The sequence below is a fragment of the Lepidochelys olivacea genome (genome assembly GCF_965140295.1).
Source record: "Lepidochelys olivacea isolate rLepOli2 genome assembly, chromosome: 22".
Lineage (NCBI taxonomy): Eukaryota > Metazoa > Chordata > Testudines > Cheloniidae > Lepidochelys > Lepidochelys olivacea.
In genome coordinates, this window is record NC_140432.1 from 16,106,214 (window position 1) to 16,125,327 (window position 19,114).

At 44.1% G+C, this 19,114-nt stretch overlaps 2 protein-coding genes across 2 annotated transcripts in view; one reads left to right on the forward strand and one right to left on the reverse strand.

Moving 5' to 3' along the window:
* POU2AF1 (POU class 2 homeobox associating factor 1) overlaps positions 1–19,114 on the reverse strand; it is a gene marked incomplete at its 3' end in the record, with an annotated part of 115,408 nt that overhangs the window by 74,917 nt on the left and 21,377 nt on the right. The gene's annotated exons all lie outside the window — the stretch shown is intronic.
* LOC311511229 (uncharacterized protein) lies at positions 4,840–17,357 on the forward strand (the record flags this gene model as incomplete). Its single annotated transcript, XM_084611645.1, has 12 exons — positions 4,840–5,062; positions 7,649–7,770; positions 8,193–8,244; positions 9,806–9,849; positions 9,970–10,631; positions 12,779–12,884; positions 13,275–13,421; positions 13,668–13,728; positions 14,129–14,295; positions 14,397–14,507; positions 15,753–15,861; positions 17,344–17,357. The coding sequence occupies 12 exons, from the start codon at positions 4,840–4,842 to the stop codon at positions 17,355–17,357; spliced, it is 1,818 nt and encodes a 605-aa protein (XP_084467771.1).

Genomic DNA, 19,114 nt, shown 5'->3' on the forward strand with positions numbered 1-19,114 from the left:
CTGGTCAGCTGCTGCCTAACCCTGTATGTATCTAAAGTCCCCGTTGCACCTAAGTTTCCACAGGTAGGCCTATGCAAAACCACCCGAGTTCTGATGCCACCCCTCACTAAGCAGCTATGTGGAACCCTCAGGGCACACTTACAGGAAAAGACAGCCTGAGGGAAGCAGGTCTGGAATTTTTCAGATTCAGGCATGCATGTGTCTCCAGGATACCCAATCGGCCAGTGATTAGGCCCTCAGTTGGGATATGGAAGACCCAAGTTCAAATCCTTCCACTGCCTGATTTAGAGCAGGACTTAAAGCCAAGTCTCCTGCATGCCAGGTGAGTGCCCTAACCTCTTGGGTATTCTGGGTCAGTCTCTTTCTCTCTCCTTTTGCAGCTGTTCCTCTTTTTATAAATATGGAATTCAATATTTCTTGGAGCCAGGACTTCAACTGGACTCTCTCCCACATCAGTGCCCTACCCAACAGGCGACAGAACCACACACTCCCTTTCTCTCTCTCTCTCTGGCCAATTAATAGTTAATTATTTAATGCAAAGTAGAACAGCTCCAAGGGCAGAGACTGGGAGAGCCCCACCCTGGAACACCCAAAGGGCTGGTGGTTAGAACACTCATGGGGGATGCGTAAGACCCGCATTCAAGTCCCTGTTCCCAATCAGGCAGAATAGGGATTTGAATTCAGATTGAGTCTGGCCATTACTATAGCCTCTCTTTATCAACACTGAATCTCTCCACCTTCAAAGTTCTTTACAAATATTATCAAATTAATTCTGAATATCCCATGAAGTTGGAATTATTATCCCTTTATTGTACAGAAATGGAGGTAGAGAGAAGTGAATTGACTTCCCCTAGGCCACAGAGGAGTCACTGTCAAGACTGGAATTAAAATACAGGAGTTGCTGGTATATAATTCTGTGATCAATCAGTGGTGTTGGAACAATGTGTATAGTGGGGGTGCTGCAAGCCATAGAACAAAACTGTAAACCCTGCATATTATGGAAACCACTTAAAGCTGGGGGTGGGCTGCCGCACCCCCAGCACTCCTATGCTCAAGACCATGTCGCTTTCTGTTTCGTTTTACCTATTTGTAATCTACCTGCAGTATAATTTTGTTGATCAACCACAATGATTTGGCTCCTCCCTCTCTCACAGAAATCTTTTTGTACATATACTGTTACCGGGGAAATCTGAGAACCAGCACTCACTTTGTTTTGTTAATCTTTCTCGAGTTACAATCTTGTGGAGCCATCTTTCTATGTAACATTGAGGGTTACCTGGCAAACAGACAAGTAAAATAAACACTGGTCTGTCGTGTGGCTTTGAGCAAAACACTTTACCTGACTGTTCCTCAGTTTTCTCATCTGTAAAATGAGGATAATAATACATGCTTCTTTTGTAAAGTGCGTGGAGTTTAATGGGTGAAAAGCAATGTTGTACAAGAACTAGGTACTAATGTTATAAACACAAAAGGCTAGATCCTCAGAGGCTGTAAATGCAGTTACTCAGATTTACATCATTTGGGAATCTGGCCCAAAGTGCTCAGTCCTGATTTGCAAAAAAATCATGTTTACACTGCTCCAGCGAGCTGAGGATTCCCCCAACATGAGGTGGAGAGGCCAGGCGTTCCAGCAATCCTCACCCATCAGAACAGTTCCTGGGGATCCAGACTCACTGGTGTAGATTAGAGGAGGTTACTGTAATTTATGCTAGGACCAACTCGCACCTAGCTGGTTTAGGATTTAAGGTAGCGAAAAGTAGATATAATGCCACTTCTGCGTCCCCATCCCTAAGGTGTTGTGAGCACGGCTAAAGCACACTTAAGGACTGAAACCCGTCTGTGTGTGCTTGATACACGGGGTATCATTAAACAATTATAGGGTATCATTAAATAATTACTTTACAACCCATACTCAATGGGGACCTCATCCTAAAAGGTTTCAGAGTAACAGCCGTGTTAGTCTGTATTCGCAAAAAGAAAAGGAGTACTTGTGGCACCTTAGAGACTAACCAATTTATTTGAGCATAAGCTTTCGTGAGCTACAGCTCACTTCATCGGATGCATACTGTGGAAAGCATAGAAGATCTTTTTATACACACAAAGCATGAAAAAATGGGTGTTTACTACTACAAAAGGTTTTCTCTCCCCCCACCCCACTCTCCTGCTGGTAATAGCTTATCTAAAGTGATCACTCTCCTTACAATGTGTATGATAATCAAGGTGGGCCATTTTCAGCACAAATCCAGGGTTGAACAAGAACGTCTGAGGAGGGGAGGGGGTAGGAAAAACCAAGGGGAAATAGGTTCACACCCATTTTTTCATGCTTTGCGTGTATAAAAAGATCTTCTATACTTTCCACAGTATGCATCCGATGAAGTGAGCTGTAGCTCACGAAAGCTTATGCTCAAATAAATTAGTTAGTCTCTAAGGTGCCACAAGTACTCCTTTTCTTTTTGCTCATCCTAAAAGAAATCTTTCCTGAACCAGGAGCAATGGAAGCCCTCTACAAGTTGGGTGGTGGGGTGCCCACAGGCACCTGAACTATGGTCCCATCCCCACACTACCCCTTGCCCCCGAGCCCCTGCCCTCCTGCCACCCATTCCCTCTGAGGCTCCGTTCCCAGGCTGCCCCTTCTCACTGAGCCCCCACCCTCACACTTCCCCTTCCCCCAAAGCCTCGCTCCCATGCCACCTCTTCCCTCAAGATCCTGCCCCTGCTTGCTCTTCTCCACCCCCCTCCACTGTCGCTCACCCTTACAGCCAGTAAAAAGTGATGGAGCCATGGTTTCCTGGCCCCCCCATTCCGGCATCCCTGTCCTGAACCCCCTCTTCTGGCCTTCAAACAACCCCCCAAACCTCACCAAGCTCATCATCAGAAGCAAGCTCCCCACAGACCAGGACACAGCAACTCAAAGCAGCACCAGACACTGCCAGAACAACAGATCCAAAACCTGTGGACATGTCTTTACTGCTACAATGAACAATATTCCCCACAACACACCTTTCAAGATCAATGGGTTCTACACATGCCTATCACATGCGATGTACCTCATCCACTGCAGTAAATGCCCCAATAACAACTATGTGGGTGGAACTAGGCAATTACTATGCTCTAGAATGAACTCACACAGAAAAATGATAAAAGGCATGTCCTCTTAGTCCATGTCCTCAAAGGAAACCTGCACAACACCTTCAAAAGTCAAACCTCGGAGCTTAAATTCATAACTTTGCTCGAACTAAATATCATGGTCTTAATAAAGACACTGGATTTATGGCTTATTTCAACAATCTGTAACCCACAAACCCCTCCCCCATTCTTGTCCTATGACTGCAGAGATGTTAGCGGACCACTTCATGTTGAATGGTCCCTTACAATATGTGTTAACCAGTTATGCTAAACAATCTGTTCCCCCTTTTGTATAGCTGTGACACTCTACGTACCTTTCCCAGACATGAAGGAAAGCTCTGTGTAGTTCAAAAGCTTGTCTCTTTTACCAACAGAAGCTGGTCCAATAAAATATATAACATCACCCACCTTTTCTCTCTACTTGACACAAAGATATGTTGGTTCCCCCGCCCCCCGCCCCAAATAATTGAGTTGTAGGGACTGATTTCTGATTGGCTAAAGCACAAGTAAACAATTTAGCATCATATGTTCAGTTTGGTCTTTCCTCACCGTTATCTGTGGAAACTCATGCTAGAATGTTTAACAGCTACTGAGGCTTGATGAGCTTGTTCTACATTTCACCCCTTGGTCTGCACTTGCAGTATTGGAGATAGATATACATCTTCAAATATCTTCCCTGGAGAAATAAAGATGGATTTTAGTTCCTGCACTTGACTGTTCTGTCAAAAACTTGAGGAATGTTATTAGCCACATGTAACATTTTATTTTCATAGATCAACCATGACAGCATGCTACTGCTTATGAAAAAAAAAAGTTACTTTCAAAAGAATATCTGTTTATCTCAGGGTTTTGTACCACCAGCCATCGTCACAGTATCTGACCACCTTCAATGTAAAATCAATAGCAATAGCAAAGTCCCTAGTGGACTTCATAGACTCTCTGGCACTTCTCTCTTTATGGAATCAAAACTCTGAGTGGGTAGAGTTTCTTTGTGGTTTCCCCCCTCCTCCAAGGGATTTGTGGGAGCAAGGGGGTGTCAGCGTTTGCTCCTTTTTTCAGGATTAAATGTCACACATGTAAGGCTGCTTTTTTATGTAACTTTAGAAAAAAATATAAATAAAAAGTGTTAATAAAATTGTTTCAATTTAGGGCCAGATTTATTTATTCTTCTTTGCAGAGTTTAATCCTTTGAGCAAATTAACTGAATTCCCAGGAAACCATTTTTCCCTCCCATATTCTTTTAAAATCAACCAGTCATTGTTTATTTTTTTCTTTTTTATGTTTGGAAAAAACATATTTTTCAGTTTTGTATTTTCACCTCTTCCTGCTCAATCCCACTGAGCACTTCTTAGGAAAAGTCACTTCGTCTTCAGCTGCTACAATAGATTGTTAGAAAGAGGGTGTGGTATTGTCATGCTGTGACGTCTTTCAAACCATGCCTGACTATAAAGGAGGTAGAGAGGTAATGAACCATGCAATACTCAAAAGTAGTTTCCACCGGCTGCTGGGATTTGAAGACTGATTTTATTCTATATCTTCCTTTTAAAGAGAATAGGGAAATTGGATTCAGCTAGCAGTGGCTAATTGCACTGGGGAATAACCGACTGTGTTATTATCAACGTCTCAATGTAAAACTTGGATTTACATATTTCCTTAAAATCAAGTAAGCATTTTTTTTTCACATGTATGCTGGAAATGCTGCAAAAAATCAGAATGAGTCCTGAAGTTCTCACCAATCAAAACATCAGTGAAAGTGAAATTGGTGGTTATAGCACGGGCCAAGGATCTCCTTTGCCTGGGGAAACTGCCAGCCCCAGAAGTTATTCTCAACAGAGCCCATCTTTGCCAGCTTCTGGATTAACAGAATTTAATGCTGTGAGTCCCAAGATCTGTCATACTCCCCCAGTAAAATCCCAGGAGATGTCTGCTCTTACTGGTAAGATTAAAATTTTTTCACATACTTTCAACTATTATGTACGACAATACTGCATTTCTTTGCAAAGCAATACAGTAAGTTGTTGTAAGAACAGTGCATTTTAGGTATGTGCAGTAATAATGTCAAATGGAGATGATCAGTTTATGTAGTTAGCTTATTTTTTATTTTGATGTGGTTTATTCCTAAAGGCAAAAGTTCTTCAATGTCTTGCAGATTGTTGTAGTAATATTCCATGATTTGTTTACCTGTAACATTTTGCTGCTCATTTATTTTCTTAATTATGTTGGGTTCTGCGTGTAATAGTAATATATGACTTGGCGAATAATTATAGAATTGTATACAAATATGTATAATAAATTATTGCCTTTATTAAATGCTTCAGCTTCAAGACTGCACCTGGACAGGTAAATTGATGCATCATCCAGCATTTTTATTATTTAATAGCTTGAAAGAGAACAATAAAATTAACAACAACTTTGCACTTTGATAGTACTTTCATCCAGGGTGTCAAAGTGCTTCACAAAAGTAATTAATTAAGCCTTAAAATATCTGCCAGATGCAGGTATTAGTCCCACTTCTAGAGCTGTTTGAATAGTAAACAACTGACTTGTGAGGTCATATTATTCATAGGTATTCTGTCACCTGCTAAGCATTCAGAAATTCCAAAGGATTCACAAGTTTTAGCAAAAATGACAATTCATCCCAAAGCTCCTATCATAAGTGTAATTTTTGTTACATGGTATCCATTATTCTCCTGCTGAAAATATTTCAAACTCCTAAACAGGGAGCAAAAACAGGACCACGTGACCTGAGTCTGTAGTTCATGTAGCCAATTCCCAGGTCACTCCCCATCCCCTGTAGCCTCTGATATGGTAGCATGTCAAGGGCAGAAAGGGGCATAGTCAGAGCTTACTGAATTCTGGCTATTCTCAGCTGTAAGCAATAACCAGCCAGGGTAGAGCAGTGATTATTGGGTCCAGCTGAAAATCTAGTCCATAGGGTAAACTTAGCAGTGCAACCCTCAGGTTATATTTATCTATATATTACTCCTATCACCACAGGATCTGATCACCCGCCTCACATACATCCCTGTCATTCTAGGCCACCATGGTCTTGGTGTTTAATCCTAATCGCGTCTCCTCTTTTGCGTTAGAGCACAAAGAGGTGCTCTAGGAGCTACAGCGGCTCCCCACTGCCCCAGCGAGCATCACCTCTATCAAACTGTCAGCTGTCAGCAGCCCACGCAGTGAGTCTTGACATATGAGGGTCCTCCTGAACCTAGGCCGCGACGATGCTGTGCTCAGAGATCCCGCCACGTAGCCCAGTTCTTAGAGATTTCAGGACTTAGTGATTTCACTGGGTAGTGGGGAGCTTGCTGCTGCATCCTCTACATTGTTTTTCACTGCAGCGTTGTACCCACACCAGGTCTAAGGTTCAACCTCCCAAGGCTGCTCATCAGTGACTTCAGCTTTAGCGATTGCTGAGCAGAACCGAGGATTCTCAATTGCATCTGGTCTGCTCTGCCTTTCAACACTGGAGGAGAAGGGTTAAATGGTATCTTAGACTCTTTAAACAGGTCCACCCCATCAGCGAAGAGGAACACTTGTTCCCACTCATTTTCACATCACTCCCCATGGCTCAGGACATGAGGTTCAGATGAGGGTGATCCCTCAGTTAGGGCAGTTCTGCTGCCCTTTAGACATACAGTAAGGACAATAACGTTTCATTTTCCCTGTATTCAAGATTAAAGTGAACTTTAATCTGAAGCAGCCAAAACTAATCACTTTGTCAAAGCAAGTCTGTCTGCTGATCACCTAGACAAATTAGATTGGTCTATGCCAGGGATTGGCAACCTTTGGCCCGCGGCCTGCCAGGGAAAGCCTCTGGTGGGCCGGGATGGTTTGCTTACCTGTAGCATCCGCAGGTTCAGCCGATCGGAGCTCCCACTGGCCATGGTTTGCCGTCCCAGGCCAATGGGGGCTGCAGGAAGGGCAACCAGCACATCCCTTGGCCCGTGCCGCTTCCCACCGCCCCCATTGGCCTGAGACAGTGAACCGTGGCCAGTAGGAGCAGCGATCAGCTGAACCTGCAGATGCTGCAGGTAAACAAACCGGCCTGGCCCACCAGTGGCTTCCACTGGCGGGCCATGGGCCAAAGGTTGCCGATCCCTGGTCTGTGCCAATATAGTCTGCTCCTAAGATCTTTCCCCCCAGTTCATCCACAGAAGGCAGAGGAGAGCTCATTCAGACTCTGCTTACACATGTATTCTTTCTCCATTCATGCCCACAGGTTGTAAGCTCTTCAGTCAGATTTTTATTTTATTTTATTGATTGTCTCTTACTTGTTGAGAAGCCCCCTGAACAGTTAGAACATGTTTATCGATACTAAATAAGAGTAATTCTTGAAAATTCAGAACCAGAGAACATATAGTTCAAAGTGGGAATTTTCCCCAACTAACAAATCACCTGAAACTATGTACACCCTCTTAGGGCAAAACTACCTCCTACTCTCCCTATCACACAATGGCTTGTAGCATTTATTTTGTGGTAATTTCTTTTTCAAGTACCTTATTTTGATTTTTTCCAGACTCTACACTGAGCACTTTCCCCCCTCAGAAGCGGTATGTTGGCGTGCGGGTAAAAATGCCAGTGCGGGAGTTGCTGAGAAAAGTCCGGCTTTCCAAAGGGATGGACCCCAGTGACATAAAGGTAAGAATCTACTTGAGTTTGGAGAAGTCACCACATATGAAAGTGTAACATGATGGCAAAGTATGTTACATGTTCTCTCTCTGTGGCTACTGTGCAGATCATACCGCATGGTGTTGCTTCCATCCAATAGAGTTACTCCTTTACGTGAAGAGATAGAAGTCTGCAATCTGGTGCTGTATATCCCAAATTCAAACATTACTAAGAGATTAGAGTGGAGATTTTTTCAAGAGCATGGTAGCAAGGATCTTTTTCGTCCAAAAGAGATCACTGTTTCCATGCTCTGCAAAAAAAAGTATCAGATAGAAGTTGTTAGTATCAGAATTATTTTGCTCAGGTCACATACTGTGCACCAGTTAAATTTTTCTAGTAAATGTTACCATCTCAAAATATATTAATTTTTGTTTATTTGCTTGTTTCCTTAGGAAGCACAATCAATAAGGGCAACTACAACTAAAAGATCTTCTGGAACAACAGGTAAAGTACCCCCTGGGGGGAATGCAAACTCCTCATCCTATAGGTTGATGCCCTCTCACAAGCATACGTACACAAAGAATTGTGTCACAAGACTCTCAGACTTCCACTGGCTACCTATTGTTTAAGGATATAGGGCCAGATTCTCAGCTGGTATACACTGGCATAACTAAAAGAAAAGGAGTACTTGTGGCACCTTAGAGACTAACCAATTTATTTGAGCATGAGCTTTCGTGAGCTACAGCTCACTTCATCGGATGCATACCGTGGAAACTATTTTGTTTTGACAGAGCTATGCTGAGATGATGCTGTGGTCCTATATATTTCAAAGTTGTACCCTTTTAAAAAAACAAACAAATAAAAACCCTCTGTAGACTTAGATCCAGCCAGTTTTATGGAGCTTTTCTCTTCTTCTGCTCCCTCCATTCATCTAGCAAGACCTTTCTCAACGTCCCTTAAAGCACACACTGATCCACCCTCAGAGTATGTCTATGCTCACACAAGTACACATTAACATGTGCACCTTCATGTACTCCACAGTCCTTGTCAGAATTAGCTTTGTTTCTTAAATTCTTTATGGTTCTAGCAGGGCTGCAAAGCTGAGAGACATGCTGCTGTAACAGGGGTGGGCAAACTTTTTTGGCCTGAGGGCCACATCTGGGTATGGAAATTGTATGGTGGGCCATGAACGCTAAAGGAATTGGGGGGTTGGGGTGCGGGAAGGGGTGAGGGCTCTGGCTGGGGGTGCAGGCTCTGGGGTGGGGCCAAAAATTAGGAGTTCAGGGTGTGGGATGGGGCTTCGGGCTGGACAAGGGGTTGGGATGTGGGAGGGGTTGAGGGCTCTGGCTGGAGGTGCAGGTTCTGAGGTGGGGCTGAGGATGAGGGGCTTGGGATGCAGGAAGGTGCTCCAGACTGGGACCGAGGGGTCTGGAGGGTGGAAGGAGGATCAGAGCTGGGGCCAGGGGTTGGGGCACGGGGTGGGGCTCAGGGGTGCAGGCTCTGGGAGGCGCTTATCTCAAGCAGCTCCCAGAAGCAGCAACATGTTCCCCCTACGGCTCCTATGCAGAGGCCCGGCACTAGTCAGGCGGCTCTGCATGCTGCCCCATCTGCAGGCACCACCTCTGCAGCTCCCATGGCTGCAGTTCCCAGCCAATAGGAGCTGCAGAGCCGGCACCTAGGGCGGGGGCAGTGTGCAGAGCCCCCTGGCTGCCCCTATGCATAGGAGCCAGAGGGGGGACATGCCGCTACTTCCAGGAGGCATGCAGAGCCACAGCACGCATGGAGTAGGGCAAGCCTCTGACCCTGCTCCCCAGCTGGAGCATCGGAGTGGGGCAAGTCCCCAACCCCGCTCCCCGGAGGGCGCTCGAGGGCCAGATTAAAAGGTCTGATGGGCTGGATGCAGCCTGCAGGCCGTAGTTTGCCCACCTCTGTGCTATAAACAAGGCTTCCGGCATTTTCACCGTATACTTCTTTTCACCCATGTATCCTATGGGTAGAAATATTGGAGTGAATATTACTTACATTTTTTTTTAAAACTCAAATGTTTTTCTTTTGTTTTCAATAGCAAGAAGAAAAGCTCACCCTTATTCAGAAAAACAGCTCAGACAGGTATGTATGACACCTTTTGCTTCAAGATTTCTGACTCTCCAGGCAAATCACATGTTACCATTCTGAGGCTGAACAGGACACCTGATGACTGAATTTTTGTTTTTCTTCTTGGTGTTTTAGAAAAAGCAAAGTTCTGAGCAAGCACTAAAAGGCTTGGAGGACCTTGATATCTTGGTTGAGGTCCTGGAGGAAGACCTGAACAAGAGCCACTCAAAGCTAGAGTCTCTGAGCCCTATGCCAGCTTGCTGCTGGCACAGCTTTCCCCCTGATATTCAGGCCTCTTGGTGGGAAGCTAAGGGCAGCAAACAACCAGCTGGCAGCCTGCTGGAAAGGAGCCAGAACCTGACCAAATCACAGCTGTGTTGCCCGTTTCCTGATTGCCACCAACTACTGTGTGGACAAGAGGAGAATTCTTACTTACCCAATTATAAAAAAATGCAACACCCAAACTCCCTGGAAATATCATTTCCAAGTAAAAATGAGGAACAGAACAGCTGGCAGATGCAGGATCCATTTATCAGTCCCCAGGGGCATTTCCCAGAGCCTTCTGCACAGGACAGACCTTTCTGCTATAATCCACCAGGACACCATTCAGAGGAGTTCTTGGAAGTTGATGCAACCTCCCAGGACTATGTGGGACATCTGAAGTCAACCTCTGTTTCTTTTGAACAGCAGGACCTTTCTGCCCTTTCTTTCTTCCAGTTCCAACTATACTGGGAGGAGAGTCTCCTGAGAAATATCCCAGTGGACAAGTTGCTTGCATCTGATGAAAATGGGAACAGGTCTGTGACTGTTATATATATATATATATATATATATATATATATAATATATTGCTTTCTCTTTTCTGAAATCTTATCGACAATGGGGAGTGGATCCAATTCCAGCCACTGGTGTTGTGGAAACCTTTAGGTTTGGTCAACACCTAAAACTTAGGTTGACCTAGCTTTGTTGCTCAGGATGTGAAAAATTCACTCCCTTAGGAGATATAGTTGAGCCAAACTAAGCCCCGGTATAGACACCACTCTTGCCTCTTGAGAGGGTAGATGTACCGCAGCTGTGGAAAAACACCATCTGATGCTAGAGCAAGTGTAGCTGCAGCTGTCCCGCAGTATTACTTGTAGCATAGACAAAGCCTCAGTGAGGGCAGTGCAAACTGTAATTTGCATCAATGCAGTTGGACCTGGTTTTAGGTAGTGCCAAGTTCTATCGGTGCCGATAGTAACTTTGCCTGTCCACACTAGAGGTTTGCACAGGTGTAGTTAGCCCACTTTCTGGCTACTGACAACTGAAATCAGGACAGCATCCCGGTGTAAACAAGGCCAAGGACTGAACTGTGAGCAGCTAGAAGAAAATGTAATCAAAGGCACCTGTTCTGAAACAATTCCTTTATGCTCCCGAGAAACTGATTTGCAACAATACGACTCCTTAACATTGTTTACCAGGCTGCAAACAGTCTATGAATAATTACTTTTTTTAGTAGCTGGCAATAAAAATGGGTGAGGAGATTAGCAATGTATGTAAGTTTTGATGTAGTGTGCAGGCAGCAGACTTCCAAAGAATTGGGAGCGGCTTCTCTGGAACTGACTCGAAGACAACAAGGATATTGATCCTATTTCAGTAGAATAAAGTGTGCTTAAAGAGCAAATATTTGTTTACGCAAACAAACAAGTCTTCCCCCCCCTCCGCCCCCCAAAAAACCCCAACCACTTGATTTCCTTCACAGCTCAACCAGTTTAAGGAAGCTGATGTAAAACAGATGCCACCTTTCTTAAAACTGGCCTAGTCTCAGCAGGGATGAGACTTCTTGATTGTCTTTAAAACACAATCAAGGGGATCCAAACACAATCTCATTTTACAGGATTGCAACATTACAGGAAACAAAATGTAGTAAGTGGACCACGTGCTATGCCGAAGAGTGCTCCTGAATACAGCAATAAAATTATAGAAATTGCTGTTTACCTTTATTACTATAATTGCATTACCATTACTTACAATAAGCCACCCACTGTTAAATCTCTAACATCTTCTGCACTCCTTTTTTTACATCCCCCCTGAACAGATGCACAAAATGTCCTGTGACCAAGAAATTAAAATATTCATCAATTCCTGTTCACGTGGGACCTAAAGGGCCAAATTCTCATTGGTAATCTTTAACTGTGTCCACAAAAGGTGCAAATGCCAGGCTGGATATGGCAATAACCATATGCATGTACTAGGATCTATTTGTTCTACACAAAGACTAAGTCTACACAGCGAGCTAGGGGTGAGATTCCCAGCTTGCTTCTGCAGAGGGGTGAATTTCACCTAAAAAGAGAAACATTGTTTTGCAGCTGGAGTTAGGAGTTATGTTTTGGTTTTGGACAGGAGGGTTTCTACATTTCTCCACCTGTCCCATACCAGAGAACAAGGGTTGCCAATTCTCCAGGATTGTCCTGGAGTCTCCAGAAATTAAAGATTAATCTTTCATTAAAGATGTCATGTGATGAAACTTCCAGGAATATGTCCAACCACACTTGGCAACCCTAAAGAGAACCCTGGTAAGGGAGGATGGGGAAATGGGGTGCACACACAACCCCTGGCAGGGTAGAGGTTGGGGGATTGTGTCTCTGAAATAGAGGGATGGGAGACAGGTGCACAGGGAGCTTGTGGGGTGAAATGGAGGGATGCAGCTAGCCCCTGGTATGTGGAGTGATCTCAGCCTACAGATCTATAAAGTGTGTGTGTCTACCTTCACCCCCTCAGTTAATAGAGAGTAAAGAATAAATGACTGAAATACCAAACTGTCCCCAAAGTTTCTGATGCCTTATTTTACACACTGAAAAAAATTGTTCCTTTTGCTTTAAGATACCATCCCTGCGGTTATTTGAGAAACCTTGCTCACATTTGCTGAATGTTCTAATGCATTACAAACCCTGACCTATTCCAGGCTCCTGCACAAGGCTGTCATTCAAGGAAGGAGAGCACGGGCTTATGCACTTGCACAGAGATTGGCATCTCTAAACAAAATTGATGAGAAGGATGCAACCAAACGGGTATGACACTAACTGGAAAAGAAAATCGGGCACTTCTCTAACATATTAAAGGATCCCTAAGCATTTTCCAAACATTGATTTTAAACTCCTAACACCCCAGTCAGCCAGGTATTACTACTGACATTTTACAGATGGGGAAACTGCGGTATAGGGAAGTGAAATGATTTGCACAAAATCACACAGCAAGTCAGTGGCACAGCTAGGAATAGAACCCAGGAGTCCTGACACCACTCCCCTCCACCAGTAGACCACACTTCCTTCCCAGAGCCAGGAATAGACCCTAGAAGTCTTGACTCCCAATGTTTCCCCCTAGCTGCTAATCCATGCTGGTTAAAGACTTTTCATTTTTTTCCACTGTAAAGTCTCTCTCCCCCCCTCTCTTCTTATTAGACGGCATTACATCTAGCTGCTGAAAAGAACCAGCACCTGATGGTCAATGATTTGATTTCTCTGGGAGCCAATGTCAATGAACAGGACAGTTTTGGGAAAACACCACTCCATCTGTGTGCAGAGAATGGGTACTTAAGAGTTTTGGATGTAAGTAGAGCTTTAATTAGAGATACAGTTATAATTACACTATCATATGCACTGGATTTTTCTGCCTGCATTTTGCAGGAGACACATGCATATTCTGCCACGCAAAATGTGAGACGTCTCTACAGATATGAGAAACCATCCCAGCGGAGATGAACTGGTGTCACTATTTTTATTGTTTTATTGTACTGTGGCAGTGCCCAGAGGCCACAATCAATATTTACAATCTCTGCATCATCCTCCTTTCAGGTTCTGAACAAATGTAAAGAAGGCGGCATGCATGTGGAAGTGGATCGAACTGACCATTGCGGTAAGAGATGCAATTTGAACTACAGTGAAGCTTACTGCAGACTCCTCCAAGGCTCCAAACTCTAACCTAAGTAATTTTAAACCCCAGAAATTAGGTAGGAAATATCAAGTTGGCAACCCCATTGTATTGATCCTGCTGGGAAGGGCTGATCTCCTCCAGCTCACTGAGGCTGGTGCTTTGCCATGCCACTGGGATATAAAAAAGGTAGAAGTGGTTCTCTATAGGGAGAAACTCCAGGGTGAGGGCTGAGCAGAAGACCCCTGGGAATAGCTAAGCCTGGGAAGAAAGCTTGAGCTGAACATTATCTAATTGTTGGTGTTTTTGTTAAAGCCAAAATACCCAAGCATTTGGATTTAGTCCCTAGCAAGTGACTGATGTCATTGTGGTTCTTCCTGTCCAGGTTTAACACCATTGCACTGTGCAGTTCTTGCTCACACTGCATTAGTGAGGGAGTCTCAAAAAATCCTCAACCACACTGACACGCGAAAGTTTCTGCAAATGCGCAAAGATCAAATTCTTGAGGGAATTAATTGTTTATTACAAATGGGAGCAAACCCTGGGCTGCAGGTGAGTGTCAATATCTGGGTAAATGACTTGTTTGCTTGTTTTTGTGGGTGGGTGGGTAGCTTTCATTTTCCTCCCTTAATTTTAGATTCTTTTTTTCATAGAAACCAAAATCATGTCAAACTGCCACTCACTTTGTAAAAATCCAGGAAAATAAGGAGATGACGTGTTTCCCACAATATCATGGCCCCAAAAGGGAGGACTTTCTTCAGGAGGTAATTCTGTTAATTTGGTGAAAAGATAATTGCACAGGATATATAGAGTTAATATCCAACAAAGAAAACACCATAGGTTAAGCTATAAATGTCTACAAACACAATGGCTGAGGTTCGGGCTGTGCATCTAGGGGGCCCAACCAAAAAAAGGTACAATTCAGGGGGAGGGGCACTATGGTGGCTTTAATATACCTTTGTACCCTCCCTATTCTGGGTTGTTGTAGGGGCTACTCGAATTTACAGCATTCCCCCTCCCCAGCAGGACTGCCAATGGGTTGCAGCACTGGCTGCAGCAGAGTCTCCATCCCCACTCCTTGCCCACACGCTACACTGAGGCTTTTGAGGGGGCCAGCACAGGGAAGCTGCACCAGGATAATTCTTTCCTGCTGACTTTCATGTCCCCATAAGCTGCCATAACAAACAGTTATCTATAAGAGCTTAATACAGACAAGGTGTTATTTTGTTAATATTTATTCTAACCCCTGTCGATGAAATATCAGCACCACCCAAAACCCACGCTACAAAAATAGAAAATATTTGAATTTATCTTCTGGGTCTTAGTGCATCTTGTAAAATTTTTGCCTGACTCTTAGGTTGTAAGTGCCTTGGGATGGAAACCAAGGCTCCAACCCTGCAAACACTAACTCAGGTGCTTAACTGTCTGCAGAACTGGGTCCAATGGTGAAATCCCACCCCACTGAAGCCAATAGGAGTTTTGCCATTGACTTCAGTAGGGCCAGAATTTCACCCTAAATCTGTCTGTATCTTGCCAAGGGCAGAGCAACAAACCATCAGAACTTAATTAATAATAATAATAATTCTGAATTCCTCTCAGTCCCTTTGTCACCATTTCATTGACTGAATATGCCTCATAAGAGCCTCTTGTCTGCAAAGATTCCTGGAAAGCTAGCAAGACAATTAACATAATAATAATGTGAAGCCAATACATGTGATTATTCATTGTATGCGTATGTACAACAGTAAACGTGCCTCCTTAATATTTGTGTTCCTTAGGAAATAAACGAGGTGGGGGCAATAAAAATAATTTCAACCCAGATTTTAATGGACTCCTTTATCACTAAATTAAGAGACTGCTGAACTTGCCATCTTCTGTCCCTTTGGGATTACAGTAGAGTAAGGAATCTGGCCCCTGCATGTCAGGACCTGAATGTATCCATAGTGAGGAAATGAGTTCATGGGGATGAGTGAAAATGCTTGACTGTTTTGGATGCTTCATTTGTACAGGACTGTGGCTTGCCGAACGTACTGAGTGGAGGGAACCTTCCATATTTACAAGAAATGTCTGAGCTTCTTTCCTCTTCATCTTCAAATGTCTTTGGCCATGTTGTTAAAGGTAAAATTTTGATGAAGGCAACTGTGCTGCATAGTTAAGGGCATCCTAACTGAATAGCTATAGTGTAGAAGCTGCTCACCTAGGGTTGCCAGGTGTCTGGTTTTCAACAGGAATGCCCAGTTGAAAAGGGACCCTAGCGGCTCCGGTCAGCACCACTGGCTGGGCCATTAGAAGTCCAGTGGGTGGTTCACCATGGCTAAGGCAGGCTCCTTGCCTGCTCTGGCTCTGCGTGGCTCCTGGAAGCGGCCGGCATGTCCGGCTCCTAGGTGCTGGAGCAATCAGGGAAGCTCTGTGTGCTGCCCCCGCCCTCAGCGCCAGCACCGCAGCTCCCATTGGCCGGGAACCGTGGCCAATGGGAGCTGTGGGGGTAGTGCCTGTGGGCGTGGCAGCCACACAACGTGCAGAGCTGCCTGGCTGTGCCTCCACCTAGGGGCAGGACATGGTGGCTGCTTCCAGGAGCAGTGCAGAGCCAGGGCAGGCAGGGAGCCTGCCTTAGCCCTGCTGCACCACTGACCGGGAGCCACCTGAGGTAAGCGCTGCCCGGCTGGAGCCTGAACCTCCTGCCCCAGATTGGAACCCCCTCCCACACCCAAACTCCCTCCCAGAGCCCACACCCCCTCCCACATCCCAACCCCCTACCCCAGACCTGAGCCCCCCATCCGGGCCCACACCCCACACCTACTCCCTCACCCCAACCTCCTACCCCAGCTCTGAGCCCCGTCCCACACCCAAATTCCCTCTCTGAGCCCACACCCCTCACCCCCTCCCACACTCCAAACCCCTCAGCCCCAGCCCAGACCCTCTCCTGCACCCCAAACCTGTCATCCCTGGCCCCACCCCAGAGCCCATACCCCCAACTGCAGCCCTCACCCCAACCCTCTGCCCCAACCCAGTGAAAGTAAGTGAGGGTGGGGGAGAGCAAGCGACAGAGGGAGGGGGGCTGGAATGAGTGGGGCCGGGGCATCAGAGAAGCGGTGGGGCGGGGCCTCAGGGAAGGGCAGGGCAGAAGCAAGGCATGGGTGTTTCGTTTTGTGCAATTAGAAAGTTGGCAACCCAATGCTCACCTGTAGAATAGTCTTCCACCCTCCCCCCCCCCGCCCCAGGATCCTTACTTACCGCTCTGTATCCCTCATTCCTGTTTGATCATTTGCTGTCCCCTGAATTTAGCTGAACCCTGGGTTTCATGGTTTCTCCACTTAGGCTGGGGAAGGGGCCTTCAGCTGTGGGCAGGCTTGCGCCCACCCACCTTCCTGGAACTTGAGTAGGTATATGTTAGCATCATATGGCTTGATCCAGAGCCAATGTAGTCAAGGAGAAAAATGCCTACTGATTTCAAAAGACTTTGGATCAGACCCAGAGTTCTGCACTTCACTGAAATCACCTTTGCCTGCAGAGACAAGTAGAAAAATAATGTAGAATAAATAAAACAAGACAGCTACTATTGAACTGAATGCTTTGTTTATCTGTTTGTTTGCCTTCTAGGGATGTGCCAGTAGGTTCATTATCCCCACCTCATGCTCCGCAGCTGTTGTTGAGGAACAGCCAGAAAACAGACTGTAAAAGTCTTTTGAATTTGTTAAAACTTGAGCTGCTGATGAAACACCCTCGGAGAGCCCAGAATTGGACTAACTGAAATTAGAGAGGTCTAGTTTTCAAAAGTGCTGAGCACTCACAGCTCCCTGGGAAGCCAGTTCAAGTTGTGGGAGCTCAGAACTCTGAAAATTGAGCCTTACAGTATAGGTGCCTAATTTTGAAAATGTTGACCATAGATCTCCGGAGTCCAACCCCCTAAATGCCAGTACAAGATTATTCCCTACCATATGAGTTTAATTTTCAGAGATGCTACACACCTGCAATGGCATGTAAAGTCAATGAGAACTCCAAGGATGGTGTTATCACAGATTTTTAAGGCACGCACTGAAAAAAATTCCTGCAACTGACCACGTGTTTTCAACTACGGGCAAGTTTTTTTAAAGATACAATCAGAGTTTATAACAGGAGAAGACTTTATATGTAAGTAGTCTGGAACTATTAAGTTGTATGATCAACAGGAGAAAATTTTCTTCTATATGTATTCACAATATTCAGTGTCATCTTTATACCAAGTAACTTTCAATTTAAAAAAAATCAACACTGTTATCACAGAATAATTGGGGATCTGTTAGGAAATTTTAGAGACTTAGTAACTACTTCCAGAAAACCTCAATACCTGTCTCCAGATTTAGTCTCACTTTATTGTAAACGCTGATTGTGAATTAGCTGGTTTCTATGAAACTTCCTTGTTTGCTTCATATGGAGCAATATATAACTCATAAAAGGATTGATCCACAGCAATCAATTCATATATCCCTCTCTCTTTGAAATAAATGGGAGAAATTTTATTCATGTGTAAACTTGTACAATCAGGGTTACAGGTAACAAGTACTTACAAATGTGATCTATTTTCCCCCAATGTGAATTATGTCTTTGCATTTTGTTTTTAATAAAGTGTCTCATTCCTCTCATTGAATATTTTTGAGTATTAAGCTCTGAGAGCTACTTTTCAATGGATGATGGATCAGGCCCTAAACTTCTTACCTTTTAATCAGCTAAACAATGTTCTTATATCAGGATTTTTTTATATTCAGGTTTTATTTTCCCCCAGAGTGAGGAACAGTCTGAATAAGAATTATAACTGCGTGTATTTAAAATAAATTATTCTTTATTATATTGTATGTTGAATATTCACTCCCTGATTTCCATATATCTCCTCAGTGTTGGATATTGAATGAGGTCTTTCTTTCAGAGTTTTACCCAAAATAGAACTATTTTCCTTAATTTGGTTTCTTTTCTATTTTATTTCATCCATCTCTACTATTGTTTGCACTTTAACTCTCGCCTGGATGAAGGATGTCAGGAGTCATTTCTAGGCTTTGGGACAGAGAACCTGAACCTACCAGTGGAATTAGGCTTTTCTAGGGATTTGCAATATTTTGGAATTTTAGTTTGTTTTTTAAAAGAAAAGATCATGGTGAATGTTTCAGAGACCACTATATACAATAAATCTTGATTTTCTTATACCACATGCATGATAGAACTCAGGAATATTGTATCACTTTATAAAACTGAGAAATAAGAATTAAGGACTAGATCTAGCCCCCACCAAAGTCAACGGAAAGACTTTCATTGACTTCAATGGCCTTTAAATCCTGGAATACAACTAAAGAAGTACAAATGAGGCAGCATAATAATAGAGATTTTAACTTGTATTAGT